This window comes from Perognathus longimembris, chromosome 25, assembly GCF_023159225.1.
Source record: "Perognathus longimembris pacificus isolate PPM17 chromosome 25, ASM2315922v1, whole genome shotgun sequence".
In the NCBI taxonomy this organism is placed as follows: Eukaryota; Metazoa; Chordata; class Mammalia; order Rodentia; family Heteromyidae; genus Perognathus; species Perognathus longimembris.
This window is the reverse complement of record NC_063185.1, coordinates 12,820,476-12,839,004: the sequence shown is the minus strand read 5'-3', so window position 1 is coordinate 12,839,004 and position 18,529 is coordinate 12,820,476. Positions and strand designations below refer to the sequence as shown.

Below are 18,529 nucleotides of genomic sequence, written 5' to 3'. Positions count from 1 at the left end.
GCCCCTGGACTGAGGCGTGTTGGGGGGGTTCAGGGTTCGAGCCCAGAGGTGGCACCCAAAGCACCTGCAGAATCCAGGACACCTCATGAAAGGTCGTACCAGTCAAGCAGTTCACACCTAGCTCAGGGCCCTTCCATCTCTTCCTCTGTCTTCCTCTCCTCCCTTACCCTGTGTTGGCCGGTCCTGGACCCTCGATCCACACCCTTTTCCTCCAAGAAAAAAGTGGAGCTGATGTAGCCGCCCGCCCACTCCCCATCCCTCAGAGTGAGCCAGACTCCTTTCTGGGTTCATCTTGAAGTCAGCCACTACCTGAGCTGCTGAATCAGCTGCTCCAGAAATCGTTTCTCATGATCACCTCTCTTTGCCATTCTCCAGGGCCACTCCTTCGGGGACAAGTCGGCAGCGTTTTCTGGGGGCTGGCCATCTTCCCTGCCTCAATCTCCAAGTGCTGGGATTACAGGTGTGCCCCACCATGCCCGGCTGTTCTATACTCCCTTTCCCTTTCTCTTCTCCTCTCCCCTCCCCTCTCCTTCCTTTCTCTTTTCTTTCCTTCCCTTCTCTTTCCTTTTCCCTTCCTTCTTCCCTCCCTCCTTCCTTTTCTTTCTTTCCCTCCTTCTCTTCTCTCTCTTTTCTTTCATTACCTTCAAGTAGTTGTACCAGGAAGTTACAACTCGACAGATCAATTTATATGTACAATGCATCTTTTTTTTTCCAGTCCTGAGGCTTGAACTCAGGGCCTGAGCACTGTCCCTGGCTTTTCTTGCTCAAGGCTAGCACTCTACCACTTGAGCCACAGTGCTATTTCCGGCTTTTTCTGTGTATGTGGTGCTGAGGAATCGAACCCAAGGCTTCATGCATGCTAGACAAGAACTCGGCCACTAAGCCACATTCCAGCCTGTCTTTTTTCCTTCCTTCCTCCCTTCCTCCCTCCGTCCCTCCCTCCCTCTCTCCCTTCCTCTCTCCCTCCCTCCCTCTCTCTCTCCCTTCCTCCCTCCCTCCTTCTCTCTCTTTCTTCCTTCCATCCTCTCTCTCTCTTTCTTTTTGTACTTGAACTGAGAGCCTTATGCTCTTCTTTGTTTGTTTCTTTTTCTTACTCAAGTCTGGTGCTTACCCCTTGAGCTCCACTCCATTCTCTAATGTACTCTCTAAGAACAAAGTACCTCCTGTAGCACTGTGAGTTATTATAGTAATGAGGGGATTTCTGGGGGTCTCTGGGCACATGGAGGAGCCTGGCTTCTAAAAGTGAGCTCATGGAAGAGACTTACAGCTTTCCAGTTGCATGATACACGTCTGGACGTCCATGGGGAAGTTCTTCAGATCCATGGGGGCAGGCCAGGGTCAGGGTGATTCTGGGAAAAGAAAGGAGCTCAATGGCACCCCTTCCTTCCTTCCTTCCTTCCTTCCTTCCTTCCTTCCTTCCTTCCTTCCTTCCTTCCTTCCTTCCTTCCTTTCTTTCTTCCTTCCTTTCTTTCTTTCTCTCTCTCTTTCTTTCTCTCTTTCTCCTTCCATTCTCCTTTCTTTATTTCCTTTCCTTTCTTCCCCAACTTCCTTCCCTTTCTTCTTTCTTGCCTGGATATTTCTCTCTATTTGTCTCTGTCTGTCTTTCTTGCCAGTTTTAGGGCTTGAACTCAGGGTTTCGGCGTAGCTTTTTCATCTTCCTCGCCTCTAACCGGGTAATGAAAAATATAAGAGTCTTCCAAATATTTCTGTGCCAGGGCTGGCTTTGAACCTGGATCCTCAGATCTCAGCCTCCTGCGTAGCTAGGATGACAGGTGTGCGTCACTAGCAGCTGATTTTCCTGCGTTTGTTTGGAGTCTATGTCAACCAGGTTGCCCTGAGGCCTGGCCGCTGCCCCCAACCTTGAACAGTCCTTGTGGAGAGAGACAGCTGCCCAGGCCGGCCGCAGGGCATGCTCTGTGCTTCTCAGCAGGTACTGCCCATGATTCCTGGCTCCTTTCCCAGGCTGGACTCTTCAGAAGAGACCCTCCTTGCCTGCCAAATTCACACACACACACACACACACACACACACACACACACACACACACACACAATGGCTGGGACCACACTGAAGCCTCTCAGATCATCAGAACACAGGTACAAAGCAGGACAGCCTGCCACCTATCCAAGGCCACAAGGTCAGTGGAGTCACAGCTCAGCCCGGGTTCAAATCCATGTCACTCGGTCTTTGGTCGTGAGTCCTAGAGCAGCAGATTGGGCTCGCCAGCTGTCTATCCAAGAGAGGTCAGCCTCACGCCCTGACATAGCCAATCGGAGATGCTGGAAGTGGAATGTAGCCCCGCACCTCCGCTGCAGGTGGCAAAAACTCACGTATGAAGACTCCAATGCCAAGCTGGGGGTAGTGGGGTGGGGGGTGGGGAGAAAAGACTGGAGAAGGGAGAGGAAGGAGGAGGGGGGACAGAGGAGGAGGAGAAGGAGAGAAGGGAAGCAAAGGGCCTCTGATAAAAGCTGCAAAGTCGAGCAGCTGTCACACTGGGTTAATTTCTTAATGTTGCATGACCTTGGGAAGGTCGCTTTTGCCCTGTTGTGGTGCACTGGGACTTGGCTTCCTGGTAATTGCAAAATAGTTTAGCAAGCAGCAGAGTTCACGCAGGGGTGGCCTAGCCCTCCCCCCCCCCCCCCCCGCCCCCAGCCAGCCCTGGCCTTTTCCTGGGTCAGGATGACTTACTGGGATATTCTCCCAGGAGGACTCTGGAGCCTCAACTTACCCCCAGTGGTGAGGATCCTACTTGGTCTTCCTCTCCTAGGAGAGTCAACCCAGTCACATCAGAGGGTCGGGGACAGTGACCCTCTTTTGAAGGCCCAGAGACACTTAAGGCTCATTTCTTCTTTCTTTTGCCAGTAATGGGGCTGAACTCAGGGCCTGGGCACAATCCTCAGATCTCAGCTTCCCAAGTAGCTAGGTTTATACATGTAAGCCACTGATGCCTAGCTTTTAAGGCTCATTTCTTAAGGGGAAGAAGATTTTCCTGATCAGTCAGGACCAGTGTCATTTGAAGCTCTTTGAAATACAAATATTTTGGGCTGGGGATATAGCCTAGTGGCAAGAGTGCCTGCCTTGGATACACGAGGCCCTAGGTTCGATTCCCCAGCACCACATATACAGAAAACGGCCAGAAGCGGCGCTGTGGCTCAGGTGGCGGAGTGCTAGCCTTGAGCGGGAAGAAGCCAGGGACCAGTGCTCAGGCCCTGAGTCCAAGGCCCAGGACTGGCCAAAAAAAAAAAGAAATACAAATATTTTACTCAGGAGGCTGAGATCTGAGGATTGAGGTTCGAAGCCAACTCTGGGCAGGAAAGTCCATGAGACTCTTCTCTCCAATGAACGACCAAAAACCCAGAAGTGGAGGTATGACTCAAGTGGTAGAGGGACACTTGAGAGGAAAAAGCCAAGGGACAGAATAAGGCCCTGAATTCAAGCCTCAGTATGGATACACATGCACACACACACACACACACACACACACACACACACAGAGAAAGAAATACAACTATTTTGTCACATATTTGATAAGCTACCAAGTACCCTGCCCTGTTCTACAGTTTCAGAGAACCTCGGGGACTTTGGGAACACAGGTACAAATCTAGGCTCAGCTATTAACTGTGGGCACTTTGGCTGGGTCCCCTAATCACTAGAATACCTCCCCCCCCATCTCTTCCCCATCACCCCCAGGCTGGGGAGGAGGGTCCTTTCTCCCTGACACCATGCAAGGTATCTGGAGGAAAGTTTTCAGAAGGATTGACATGGTACTGCTGTATCATGCGAGCAGCTCATTGCAGGCCCTTGAGACATGGAGTCCCTGTGATGTTCAGGCTTGGGGCCCTGGGCTCCTGCCCTTGGCTATAGTGTGCTGATGGCTCCATCTTGTCTTGTGTTAAAATGCTGGGTGCTTCAATTCTCCTCTCTCTCTCTCTCTCTCTCTCCTCCTCTCTCTCTCTCTCTCTCTCTCTCTCAAATGCCTTCTCTGATGTCCTTGGTTCTAGTGAACGTTCGTAGCTAGGATTCCCCCCAAGTTGTTTTAATCATTCTTACTCTACTGCCTGAGTCTTCGAGCCCGTTCACATCTTTCCTTAGTCTGTCTGGTTTTAGAAGGCAGCAAGGCAAGGTGTATGTGTGAGATCTTGAACTCAGGGCCTCTCTCTCTCTTTTGGCTGCCCCCCTGTCAAATCTGGTGCTCTACCATTTGAGCCACACCGCCAACTTTTTGCCCTTTTGCTAGCTCCTGAGAGATCAGCATCTCGTGGACTTTTTTTTTTTTTTTTGCCTGGGCTGGCTTTGGACTTGTGATCTTCAGATCTCAGCCTCCTGAGATACCAGCGTCTAACAGCACGGCCCTTCCTGAAGAGGGAGGGACAGGGCCTGTCCCCCCCGCAAGCTCACCCGGATGCTGTACAGGACGTTCCCGTTGCGGGAGATCCTCAGCAGTTTGTTGTCGGTGGTGATCTCATGGAAGTGGGGCGCCCTTCTCGTTGGCAAAGAACAGGTCGGGCTTCCAGATGGAATCCAGCATGGACGGGTCCAGGTCCAGGGAGTCATCTGGGTACTCGTTGTAAGCCAGGCGGGGGTCATTCCACTGCTGCCGCAGGAAGATGTTCACCCTGTAATCCTACAGGCAGGGGGCAAGCCGTGAGGACACAGTTTAGGCAGCCAGAAGCCAGCACTTTGGGTGCCAGGAAGGTCTTTGCCTAGGGGCTGTTATCCATCCATCCATCCATCCATCCATCCATCCATCCATCCGTCTATCTTTGCCTTTCGTGGGGCTTGAACTCAGGGCTTGGGCGCTGTCCCTGGGCTCTTTTTCTGCTCAAAGCTAGTGCTCTACCACTTTGAGCCACAATACCACTTCCTGTTTTCTGGAGATAAGAGTCTCATGGACTTTCCTGCCCCAGGCTGGCATCGAACACGATCCTCAAATCTCAGCCCTCCTGAGTAGCTAGGATGACCCGCGGCCGGTGATACCCCATCCTTTAAATGCCCTGCTAAGCCTTTTCAACTTCCGGCTGATTTTTTATCAAAATGTTATTTTCTCTTTGGAAGGAAGATTTAAAAAAAAAAATTAAAGAACAATGAAAACATTTGGAAATAAAGGTTTCAATGATTATATATTATTTTCTGTTATCTATTGGGTTTCATCATCCTGTTAATATCTGACTCAAGGGTAGAGCATTAGCTTTGAGCAAAAAAGCTCAGGGACAGTGCCCCAGGCCCTGAGTTCAAGCTCTGCTACAGACAGACAGACAGACACACACACACACACACACACACACACACACACACAGGATCAAAGGTATAGAGTCTCCTTATAAAGTGACTAATGGAAAGTTTGAGCAAGGGAGCTGAAGAATGGAGCTGGCTTTGGCCTTCCGGAGGCCTCTGGCCCCACCCATGGCACCTGTCACTCAAATGTGTTGCCCCCATTGATTTCTTTTTCTTTCTCCTAGATTGGTAAACAGCAGCAAGCAATGCAGCTCTGAAGAGATCAATGTAATTGCTTTAATAGGCCGACGGCTAAATGCTGTTTTGCTTACTTAGCCATACACTTCGGTGGGTCGGTGTTGAACATGCTGAAAGCCATGTTCAAGTTCAGGGGCCCAAGGAACAACATGGGAATTCTCGCTCCCATGAGCCTCAAATGCTCAAAGGAAATCCATTTAAAGCAAGGAGATTGCTACAGCGCTAATGCAACAGCCTTTGGGATCTCACCATTTTATTTGTAGTATAAACATAAGTGTGTGTGTGTGTGTGTGTGTGTGTGTGTGTGTGTCAGCACTATGGCTTGAAGTCAGTGTCTGTCTCTTAGCTTTTTCACTCAAGGTAGGTGCTCTACCACTTGAGCCATAGCTCCACTTCCAGCTTTTTTGCTGGTTCACTGGAGAGAAGAGTCTCATGGAGTTTCCTACCGAGGCTGGCTGGGTGCTGCGATCCTCAGATCTCAGCCTCCTGAGTAGCTAGGATGACAGGCGTGAGCTACCAACTGCAAGCTTGTTCTTTAGCTTTTCCACTCAAGGCTGGCGTTCTACTACTTGAGTCACGCTCCCCTGCCATGGCATAAGTAATTTTAACCTAATTTCACAGATGACGAAGGCTCAGGGAGAGAAAATGATGTATTTATTTAAGCCACACAGTTGGTAAATGGAGCTGAGAGAAGGTGGGGTTTAAAGTTCATGTATCTGATTGTATGAATTTCATACTTTCTCATTAGACAAGAGGAAGAGATAAAAGACTTACAAACAGGAAGCAAGGAAGCCAAGTTATCCTTGCTTGCAAATGGAAGTGATTTTATACACAATAGCTAAAAGACTTTATGAAAGATTATTAGAAGCCAGGTTCTAGTGGCTCGTGCCTATAATCCTGGCTACTCAAGAGGCTGAGATATGAGGACCTCAGTTCAAAGCCAACCCAACACAGGCAGGAAGGTGTGTTGTTAACTGCAGATTCTTTTCTCTAAGTAACAATCAAAAAGCTGGAGTGGAGTTGTGATTCAAGTGGTAGAGCACCAGCCTTGAGTAAAAAAAACGCTCAGGGACAGCGCCCAGACCCTGAGTTTAAGCCCTATGTATATCATTGTTATTGTGGTCATCATCATCATCATCATCATCATCACCATCATCATCATCATCATCATCCCCCACCACACACACACACACACACACACACACACACACACACACACACACACACCTCTAGGAATAAAGCTAAGAATGTGGAAGACATGAAACACTGAAGAAAAGAATGGAGAACACTGAAAGGAGAAGAGACGATATAAGCTTGTGGATTGGAAGATGTGATTGCATTCAGTTAATTAAATCTGCAGACGAGCATACTAATGGCATGCTCATAGAATGTGGAGGAAAACAAACAAACCCCATCCTGAAAATTCATCAGGAGAGCCTTAAACAGCCAGAGCATTCTGGAGCAAAAAGATCAATGCTAGCGGTATCACAATGCCTGGTTCCCAGACACCCCCACGGAGTCATAGTAGGAAAACCAGCGTGGTACTGGCATCAAAACTGACACGTAGGCCAGCAGAACAAACAGAAGAGAGAACCCAGCAGTAAATCCACACATCTTCAGCCAACTACTTCTTGAAAAAGGTGCCCAAAAAACACCCCAAAAAACCAACCCAAAACAACATTTCTTGAGGAAAGACCAGTTTCTTTCACAAATGGTGTTGGGGAGAACTCGATATTGGCTTGTACCAAAGTTGGCTCGGCTGTGGCTCAGTGGTTCATGCTTGTAATCCCAGTTCTTCAGGAGCCTGAGCCTTGGGAGATCATGGTACAATGCCAACTTCCATGATATAAGAGATTCTCCAGTGATTCAGCAAAATGCTGGACTAGAGACATGGCTCAAGGAGTAGATCACCAAGCCACCACAATAGGAAAACACAACAATTTTCTGGAAAGGCCAGCCGAAGCATAGGAAACCAATGCAAGAATTGACAAACGGGCTTGCATCAAAGTAAAAACCGTTATATACAACCAAGGAAACCATCAATAGAGAGAAGAAACAGCCTACGGGATGGAGGAAAATAAATAATCTTTGGCCTGTTATTTACCTGAAAGAAGATTAATACCTGCACTCTGTAAAACAAACTTAAAAATGTAAGAATAAAAACTAGTCTGAGCTGGGAATATGGCCTAGTGGCAAGAGTGCTCGCCTCATATACATGAAGCCCTGGGTTCAATTCTCCAGCACCACATATATAGAAAACGGCCAGAAGTGGCGCTGTGGCTCAAGTGGCAGAGTGCTAGCCTTGAGCAAAAAGAAGCCAGGGACAGTGCTCGGGCCCTGAGTTCAAGCCCCAGGACTGGTAAAAAAAAAACACCCCCAAAACAAACAAACAAACAAATAGTCTGAGTTGGGCGTTGGTGGCTCACGCTTGTAATCTTAGCTATTCAGGAGGCTGAGATTTGAGGATCTCAGTTTGAAGCCAGCCCAGCAGAAAAGTCCCTGTGAGGACTCTTATCTCCAATTAACCACCAGAAAACCAGAAGTGGGGCTGTGGCTCAAGTGGAAGATGCTAGCCTTGAGTACAAAGAGGCTCAGAGAAGGTGTCCAGGCTGTGAGTTCAAGCCCCACAACTGACAAAACAAACAAAACCAGTAATGTAATTTTAGGATGAGGAGAAATGACTGAACAGACATTTCTTCAAAGAAGAAATACAAATGCTAATAAGTACATGGAATGCAAAAGGTCAACGTTAATTCGCCATCAGGAAAATTGCAAATCTAAATCACATGGAAATCAGGTGCTGGTGGCTCACCCCTGTAAGCCTAGCTACTTAGAAGGCTGGGATCTGAGGATCGTGGTTCAAAACCAGCCCAGGTAGAAAAGTCCGTGAGATTCTTATCTCCAGTTAAGGGGCAAAAAGCTGGAAGTGGAGCTGTGGCTCAAGGGGTAGAGCACTAGCCTTGAGCAAAAAAGTGCTCAGGGACAGTGCCCAGACCCCAAGTTCCAGCTCCAGTACCTGCATGAAAAATAAAAACAAACATTTAAGATAACATCTTATTTCAGGCAGAGTGGTTGTCATCAAGAAAACAGAAAGAACAAACGACTAGCCATGTTGCACTGGAAAAAAGTAACCTTTACATAAAAGTTGGTTGGAATATAGATTAGTCCAGTGATCGTGCTTTTGCTTTAGTTTGTTTTATTTGTTTCAGGATGAGGCTTTGCTGTGTAGCTCATCTTCCTGCCCTCTCTCCCTATGGCTGGGATTACAGGTGTGCACCACCGTGCACAGTTTAGCCTAGCTATTATGGAAATCAATATGGAATTCCCTCTGGATGAAAGCCTAAAAAATAAGTTGGTTGTTGGTGGACTCATGTTTGCAATCCTACCAACCCAAGAGGCTGCGATCTGAGGATTGCAGCTCAAAGCTAACAGAGGCAGGGAAGTTCTTGAGACTTTTTTGTTGTTGTTGTTGGTTGTGGGGGTTTGAACTCAGGGCCTGGGCTCCTTCCCTGAGCTTTCTTTTTTGTCCAAGCACTCTTACCAATTTGAGCCACAGCGCCACTTCCAGTTTTTGAGTTGTTCATTGGAGATAAGAGTCTCATGGGGAATTTTTCTGCCAGGGCTGGCTTTGAACTATGATCCTTGGCTCTCAGCCTCCTGAGAAGCTAGGATGACAGATTTGAACCACCAGAGCCCGGCTTCCATGAGTCCTCTCCTCCAATTTAACTACAAAAAAGCCAAATTTGGAGCTGTGGCTCAGATGCTAGAGCATTAGCCTAGAATTAAAAATTTAAAAAGCCCAGGTACAACGCTCAGGTTCTAAGTTCAAGTCCCAGGACTGGTACCACCACCACCACCAACAAACCCTGAAAAGATCACTGCTGTATGAGCTAACTATCTCATTCTTGGTCATATATTGGGAAGAAATGAAGTCAATTTACAAGAGAGATTCCTGCATGGCTCTGTCTCTGGTGGCACCATTCACAAAGCTAAGCTTATAGAATCAGCCTAGGCGGCCATTCATGGTGAATGGAAAAAGCAAAACACAGCACAGACCACATAGTAGAGCATTATTCTGTCAGAAGGAAGCATGAGATCCTGTCATTTGTAGCCAAATGGGTGGAACTGGAGGATGTCATTTTAGGAGAAGGAAATGAGACATGGAATGACACGCAGTGAAGGTTTTCTCTCACATACAGAAAAGACAAACCAACAAACAACAAGGGGAAAAAGAACTGAAAAGTACAAAGGGGTTACTAGAAATCAGAAGAGTATCAGGACCGCACGTGGACATGTATGTGTAAATACCACAGTGGGTCCTATTAAACTGCACAGTGAGCAGGTGTTTATTATAGTCACAGTAAGGTTCAAGCTGGGCACTGGTGGCTCATACCTGTAATCCTAGCGACTCAGGGGGTCGAGATCTGACCATCAGGGTTCAAAAGGGAAGCCCAGGCAGGCGTTGAGTTCAAGCCCCAGTAGGCGCATCCACACACACACACACACACACACACACACACACACACACACACACACACACACACACACACACTATCCCATTTAGATTTTATTCTATGAAAGTTTGATGTGGAAAAGGCTCTTATTATCACCGGACATTAAATGCAATGTAAATGGTCCCAAAGTCTGAGTTTCCAGTCGGCAGGGCACTGGTAGTTGATAATAACAATGAAAACGGTATTAATATGCAGTAAAGAAACAATGTGAAGGCTTTTGGTGCAGGTACTTGGGGTTTGAACTCAGGGCTTCTGTGTTCTCATTTTGACTTTTTTCCACCCAAGGCTCGTGTTTCCTACCACTTGAGCCACACCCCCCCACCTTCCAAAAATGGTGATACTTACTCTTTTTTTATTCCCAGGGAATAAACTGAAATTTCACGAGGTTTAAGTATAATTTCAGTGTCCTCACTTGAGGCCACAACAGCTAGTAAGAAAGTTCTAGAATAGGGGTTCCTTCATACTTTTGATAAATGCATATGGTCTTTCTGGTTCTTTTTCTTTCATTTCTTTTTGTGTAAAAAATAATTGAGGGGCTGGGGATATAGCCTAGTGGCAAGAGTGCCTGCCTCGGATACACGAGGCCCTAGGTTCGATTCCCCAGCACCACATATACAGAAAATGGCCAGAAGCGGCGCTGTGGCTCAAGTGGCAGAGTGCTAGCCTTGAGCGGGAAGAAGCCAGGGACAGTGCTCAGGCCCTGAGTCCAAGGCCCAGGACTGGCCAAAAAATAAAAATAAAAAAAATAATTGAGGGCTGGGAAATGTGGCTTAGTAGTAGAGTGCTTGTCTAGCATGTGTGAAGCCCTGGGTTCGATTCCTCAACACCACATAAACAAAAAAGCTGGAAGTGGTGCTGTGGCTCAAGTGGTAGAGTGCTAGCTCTTGAGCAAAAGAACCTCAGGGACAGGGCCTAGACACTGAGTTCAAGCCTCAAGACTGGCAAAAAATAAAATTGAAGCCAAGCTCTATCTACTTCAAATATTTATTATTTTTATATTAAAATATGTACCCTTGTTAAATATTAAAATGTTTTCCAATTAAATATTTACTCTTTAAATATTAAATATTCTATTAAATGTTTTAAATATCTACTTTTTTTTTTTGTCTGTATAATAAATAAATTCCTTTTTTTTTTTTTTTTTGGCCAGTCCTGGGGCTTGAACTTCGGACCTAGGCACAGTCCCTGAGCTTCTTATGCTCAAGGCTAGCACTCCTACCACTTGAGCCACAGTGCCACTTCTCCAGCTTTTTCTGTGTATGTGGTGCTGAGGAACCGAACCTAGGGCTTCATGCACGCTAGGGCAAGTGCTCAACACTGCTAAGCCACATTTCCAGTCCCATAAATGCCTTTTAATCTAAAGAAATTTAGTGGCTTAAATAACACTTAAACATTGAAAGGCTTTTTAATTTCTTGACATGTATTAACTGGACAAGACAATAGCCTCACCATGACATTTTCAAGCATGCTTGAAGAGCGTTTTGATCACAATCACCACTTTCTGATACCCTGGATCATTTCGGTCATGTAAATCTGTGAGTTTGCTTTGTGCTTAACCCTCTTATCCCAGCCTCCATTTTTACTTCTTTTAATTTTAATTAAATTAAGTTAATTAACTTACTTTTTGTCAGTCATGGGGCCTGAACACTGTCCCTGAGCTCTTCTTTCCGCTCAAGGCTAATGAGCTACCCACTTGGAGGCCACACAGCGCCACTTGCCATTTTCTAGTAGTTAATTGGAGATAAGAGTCCTCATGAACGTTCCTCCCCAGGCCTGGCTTTGAACCACGATCCTCAGATCTCAGCCTCCTGAGCAGCTAGAATTATAGGCGTGAGCCACTAGCACCTGGTTCTGGCTGCCATTTTTAGATGCCCTACTTTAAAAACCCATACCCCCCCCCCACCCCCCCCCCGCCAAGGTAGATTCTGGCAGAAACCCCTTCCCCTTCATCTCCTCCAGGGAAGCCTGGATAGATATATTTTCATGCAACAATGCTCCCAGCAGGAGAAACAACGGTGCCCCTGATGGATTCACTCACCATGGTGGTCTCACAGCTGATGGACCCAAAGCTGTTGATGAAGATATTGCAGCTCACATTCACCGGGGGACCTGTCAATCAAGAGAGATCCCTGCTTAGGTCCTCATGGCTGTGGAGAAACACATCTGTGGCATGCTGACCTTAGGGATGGCTCCCATTGGTGAGAGGGCTTCTCCCTCCATCCCCCTCCTCCAAGCACTGGGGATTCCAGCCTGGGAATAGCCGGACTCTCCTTTATCCTTAGGTACATGGCAGCTACAGAGCAGCAGAGACCGAGTTGAGACGTCCTCTCTCATAGAACACCGAACGATTCATTATCCTGCCATATGGCTTCAGACTCCTTCCCCCAGTCCCACAGGAAGCTGCCTTCTAATTTGTATCTGAAGAATGTATTTATGGCTACAGCATTTGGAGACCACATTGGGAAGGAGCTGCAAGAAACAGCAAGTTCCTGGCCTTGAACTTCTGAACCAAGAACAACTTCTCCCTGAAAGGGTGATAGCGGGGATTGCTAGCAAGGGACCACAGAGGGAACCTCTGAGAAAGTCCATGTGTCTTTGTTAAATACTTTCCCAGGGAAATTTTTCCACTCCTGCTGCTAAAGCTAGGAAGAAGGGGACAGGGGAAGCATTGTTGCTCAGACAGCTTGGGGAGGGAAGTCTGATTAAAACCCAGCCTCTTCATTTAGATTAATTATAGCAGCTAGAATTCCAAGCATTAGGGGGTTGGCTGGAGTGTGGAACATTCTCCTAGATCATTTTTCTTTTTTTTCTTCCCTTGGTGCCTCAAGGCCTGGGTACTGTCTTTGAGCTTTTTCACCCAAGACTGGAGCTCTACCACTTGAACCACAGCTCTGCTTCTGGCTTTTTGGTGGTTGATTGAAGATAAAGAGCCTGATGAACTTTCTTTCAGGTTGTCTTGGAACCAAGATCTCAGATCTCAGCCTCCTGAGTGGCTAGGATTACAGGCATGAGCCACAGATGTCCAGCTCACTAACATCATCTCCACAGTCCCTATGAGAGGGTTGATTGATCACCTGTGTTGTCCAGGATGAACAAATAGAGGCTCTGAGAGATCTAATTATTTGTCCATGGCCACCTGGCTCTTAAATAGTGGAGCCAGGGTTTGGTTACAGATCAGTCTAACTTCCAAGGCAGTCATCTTCATGAATGAGGAAGGAAATGGGATGCCCAAAGCCCTACAGGTGGTGGCAAAACCCCCAATCCTGGGCTTCCATGTAAGCCAGAGAAAGTTCCAGAATAAAGACCATGGGTGAGAAGGAGAAAACAATAGAGTCCAGGTGAGGAAGGTGCTGGATAATGAGATAAGAAAGACCTTAGAAAGGGGTTGACCTTGAGCTGACCTTGGTGGCTGGGACTTGACCAATAGTTGTAGTTCTTCTACAAGAACAGCACAATTTGCTAATTTCTTTTCACAAGTCTATTTCCTTTTTTTTTTTTTTTTTTCTTTTTTGGTCTGAGACAAGGGCTTGAACTTGGTACCTGATGCTTTGTCTCACTGGTTAGTGCTCTACCTACTGAGCCATACCTCCAACTCATACAAGTTCCATTTCTTGTAGCCATGAGGGACTGAGGGAGATCGTATAGATTCATTGTCTTTACTTCATAAATGAGTCTAAAGTTGTTAATAATTCAATGTTGTTGTTGTTTTTCTTGGTCTGTTTTGTGTATCTGTGTGTGTGTGCCACTCTGTGTGTGTGTGTGTGTGTGTGCGTGTGGTGTGTGTGTTCTCGTACTGGGGCTTGAACCCAGGGCCTTGAGCTGTTGCTTAGATTTTTTGATTTTTACTCAAGGCTGGCACTCTACCACTTGAACCACAGCTCCTCTTTTGGCTTTTCAGTGGTTGATTGGAGATAACAGTCTCTCCGATTTTGTCTGTTTGGAATGGCTTTAAATCAGGATCCTCAGATCTCAGCCTTTTGAATAGCTAGGATTACAGGCGTGAGCCATAACACACAGCAGCTTACTCTATCCTGAGCAGCTCATTCTATAGCTGGTTAAAATTTGGGTTCATTTCTTTTCTTTGGGTTAATACTTTCTTTCTCTGAAGCTGAGTGGAAATCTGCCTCATTGTCATTTTCACTTAAACAAAGGCCTATTTCATTTCTCCCTCATTTAGTGTTAGACTCAGGTTTTTCATTTGACCCTCACACCGTTATGATGCCGTGAAGAATTACTGCCTGTACCTTGCAGCCATGCACTGTTCCCTCCCAGGCTCTGCAAGCATCTAGCATTGTGACTCTCATATAAATTAGGGCCTGATTTATGTGCAGGAGAGGGCACCCGCTGAAAGACCCCATGGGGAAGGTACGGTTCATTGATGTAAATCTGAAATTAAATTATCTCAAGAAAATTACAGCCTGCCTGGCATTTGGCAGCGGGTATAATGTATATATGTCATTAAATATTAAAGTTTAATTTTGCTTTTGTGTATGGGTTTGCATTAGGTTGTGTCCCTGATCCATAAAGTTTTAGAAAACACAGAATGTCAGAGTGGAGAAAATTCAACTATACTGGCTCCATTTACATCACCTGAGACAGAGGGACAATTGGTCTTCCACCTTCCCCCCGCATCTGTTCAACAGAGCAAGTCTGTGTTTCCCCTATCATTGTCACTTCTGGCTTTAGGAGAGTCAGGAGCAGGCAGATTTCTATGGCTTGCTTTTATTAGGCTGTGATTGATCTGTGAAAGTAAAGGCAGCTCCCCAATTTAATAGGAATGGGGGGAAAGATTTTGTTCTTTGTCTGGCACAACATGGGCAAGAATAAATCCCTCTCAGCTTCCACTCGGATTCCCCAAGGCCCAGGGAAAAACACAGAACTTCTGAGAAAGCATCCAGATCAGATCTCCTAGCCACCTCCATTGCAGTGTTGGGGAAAACCTCACTAAAAAAAGCCAGAAGAAAAGCTGCGGCTCAAGCAGTTGAGGGCCAGAATGGAGCAAAAAGAAAAACAAAAAGCCCCTAAGGGACAACACTCAGGCTCTGAGTTCAAGCCCTAGCACCTCTCCCCACCACCACTCTCCAAATGCATCAGCTTCCTGAGTCATCAGGGAGCACCGATAACTTTCTCTTCCTTCCATACACCACCAGCTCCATCTGACTATGAGGGCTGGAGGAATCTTCTCACGGGGGCTAGGCTGGGGCTTGTGTTTGAGTTGCATGCTTGAAGAATTAGAGCGTTTCACATGGATCTCATGCTTGGGTTTTGGAATAGGAGATGCTCTGGCCCCATGGAGCCCACCTTCTTACAGGGCCACAGGCAGGCTGGGTCAAGGGAGGCCCTCCCATCCTGGGGAGCCTGAGTCTCCTTTTATCCCTCTTGTCTTACTTCCTGTGTGGCCTTGTTGACTTCAGTTGGCCTTCTTCGTAACCCCAACGGATATGGGACACTGTCATTCTGATTATAGACTGAGAAATCTTCAAAAACAACTTGTGAGTCTATAGAAACCTTTCAGCAGGTGAATTTGAGTTGAAAGTCCCTTATGGAAAGCAAATAGATGTAGAACTGTCTGGGGGTGAAAGTAGAGAGAGGTTTTTCTTGTTATTTTTCCTTTGAGATACCTGGGAGAAGGCTTTATGAACATGGTGAAGGAGTGTGTTTAAATCACAGGTATAGACCAGATAAGGAAACTGAGGCCCAGATCTACATAATGTTTATCCCAGATAAGAGAATAAGTTTATCTCTGGGCCAAAATGTGAGCGTATTTTTGTCCACTTTCCATGTCTCCCCTCCATCTTTGATGCCAGAAGCAGTAATTGATTAGTAATGTCTGCCTTGGGCAGAGAAAGAGATCATGGGATTCAGGCCATGTTTTTATTTTGTCATCGGCATTCGATACACTGCTGCCTGATAACTCCTGTAATCTGGGAACCTGTTTCCTATGGATCGTGAAGGTCTGTCCCTCTCTACCTTTGAAGTTGGGCCTGATCCTGGCATCATATCCAGAAGTTCTGCCCATCAGCTTATCCAGGAAATCTGAAGGTGACATAGGTTTGGGTGCAGAGCGAGCAGCATCGGCCTCTTTAGAAGCAGCAAGGCTAAGAAGAGAGAGAGAGAGTAAGGGAAGAAAAGTGTTAGTGCAGGTTTTTTCTGGCTCTGATCAAGTCCTGCCTCTTCCGGCCCTTACAGGTGAAGACTGCTCTTAGCCTGAGAATTGGTTACAGCTAACCTGTTTACCCAGCCCAAATATAACCCAGGGCCTGATCCTGATAGGCCAGTCAGTGTTTGACTGAGGCCCAGAAGTCATTGACTCTTAAGCTTTCATCTCCATAGGCTGGGCACTGGTGGCAATGCCTGTAATCCTAGCTGCTCAAGAGGCTTGAGATTTGAGGGTTCAAGCCAGCTAGCCAGCTTGGGGAAGAAAAGTCTCTGAGACTCTTATCTCCAATGAACTACCAAAAAACCAAAAAGAGTCAGAAGTAGAGCTGTGGCTCAAGTGATAGAACTCTAGTGTTGACTGGAAAAGCTAAGGGACAGTGCACAGGTTCTGTCTGTTGGTCATCTGTCTGTCTACCTCCATCCCTCCCTCCCTCTCTCAGGAGTGGCACCAAAAAAAAATTCTGGAACCTATCCTCTCACAAGTATGTCAATAGAAAGGATCTTAGGGAATGAAATAATCCAGGATTTCCTCATGATTTCTCTTTAAAACCAGCTGCTAAAAAAAAAAAAAAAGTCTTCCCAAATCAAAAGCAGTCTTCACCGTCCACCTCCACAGAATCCTGGACAGCATCGATACTCATAGTTATGATGTTCCTAGTTCGTTTCTCTCTCTCTCTCTCTCTCTCTCTCTCTCTCTCTCTCTCACACACACACACACACACACACACACACACACACATTGGGTGACACCAGCTACCAGGGATCACTCTTGTCATGCTCCCTAATCTCCCAGGTTAGGAATTTATTTATTTTACTTATTTATTTGTTTATTTTTGTCAGTCCTGGGATTTGAACTCAGGACTTGCACACTGTCCCTGAGCCTTTTTTTTTTTTTTTTGGCTCAAGGCTAGCACTCTACCACTTAAGCTACAGCTCCACTTCCGGTTTCCTGGTGGTTCATGGGAGATAAGAGTCTCATGGACTTGTCCTGCTCCGGCTGGCTTTGAACCACGATCCTCAGATCTCAGCTTCCTGAGTAGCTAGGATGATAGGTCTGAGCCATTGGCGCCTGACCACCGTCTTTACCTGTCATCTGCGGGCATTGTCCCGTTCTGGGGGGCCCCTAAGTTTACCTTCCCACACAGAATACCACAGCTTCTGCCCTCAACACCCCTTCCAGACCATACTCTTCAGTAGATACCAGGACCTTGGGGGCAATAGCTCAGGGCCATTTTGTCCTCATGCCTCTACCCACCCCCCCCCCCCCCCCCCGTCCCACCGAACCACAAACCTCCTTGTAACATGTCATATGTAATGTGTTCTTTGTGTTTGTGTATTAAGAGCCAGGATCAGGGTGGTTAGATGTATTTATTGTTGGCATGTTCTTACTCCTCCCTGCTCCTCCTTAAACTTAATTGGTGCTCAGTAAATGCACAAGAAATGAATGAATGGATCAAGTACTACTTTAATGAATCAGATGTCCTGGCTAGTAGGAAGTGTTCATAAATATTTATACAGGGATTAACAATTTAAAACTAATTAGACTATTATACATAGTAATAGAAATACTGATTCAATCTGGTCTTCATTTGAAGGCTCAGAAGCTCATAGACACATGGTAATTAGTTGTTTTGTTGTTTTTGTCAGGTGTGTGTGTGTGTGTGTGTGTGTGTGTGTGTGTGCAAGCCCTGGGGCTTGAACTCAAGTGTTGTCCCTGGACTTTTGTTGCTGTTGTTGTTGTTGCTTTAAGGATAATATTGTCCCACTTTTCATCATAGCTTTCAACTTTTTGCTAGTTAATGAGAGAGAAGAGTCTCATGGACTTGCTTGCCCAGGCTGGCTTTGAACTCAGCCTCCTGAGTGGCTACGATGACAGGCTTGAGCCACCCGTGCCTGACTAGACAGTTTTTAAAACATAGTCGGCCCTCAATATGTTTGACTTCTGGTATGCATGCTGTGTGTATATGTGTGTGAGATACACACACACACACACACGCACACACAGGCAGAGATGCAGAGAGATAGAGAGAAGGCATATGTGTGTTAATGTGTGCGTATATGTGTGTGTTTGTGGGTGTAAGTGTATCTCCCTCTGGTCCCACACAGACCATCTCCCAGCCCTTTCCCGATCTGCCTCCAGCACCAGGCTGCTCCTTCTTCGTGTCCCGGTGCCAGCAACCCAGATGTAAGCAGGCAGCTGGAGAGAGGCTCAGCTTCGCCTAGATGGCCCAGGACTGGCCTTCCCACCGCTCCCAGCTGCTCCACTGCCCCTCTTGTTCTGCCCTTTTCATAATAAGGTTTGGGGGAGGAGGAGGCTCCCTTCCTGAGTTCCCAGGGCAAGCAGGGGTGCAGCAGGCAGTACTGGGGCTTGAACTCAAAGCCTC

General features: G+C 46.7%; 1 protein-coding gene across 1 annotated transcript in view; it reads right to left on the bottom strand.

The window, feature by feature from the left end:
- Glra1 (glycine receptor alpha 1) overlaps window positions 1–18,529 on the bottom strand; it is a 51,619-nt gene that overhangs the window by 11,823 nt on the left and 21,267 nt on the right. Inside the window, 6 exon segments of the mRNA XM_048334259.1 lie at window positions 1,266–1,326; window positions 1,328–1,366; window positions 4,399–4,473; window positions 4,475–4,624; window positions 12,025–12,095; window positions 15,957–16,084. Coding sequence (XP_048190216.1) covers window positions 1,266–1,326; window positions 1,328–1,366; window positions 4,399–4,473; window positions 4,475–4,624; window positions 12,025–12,095; window positions 15,957–16,084 — 524 coding nt within the window.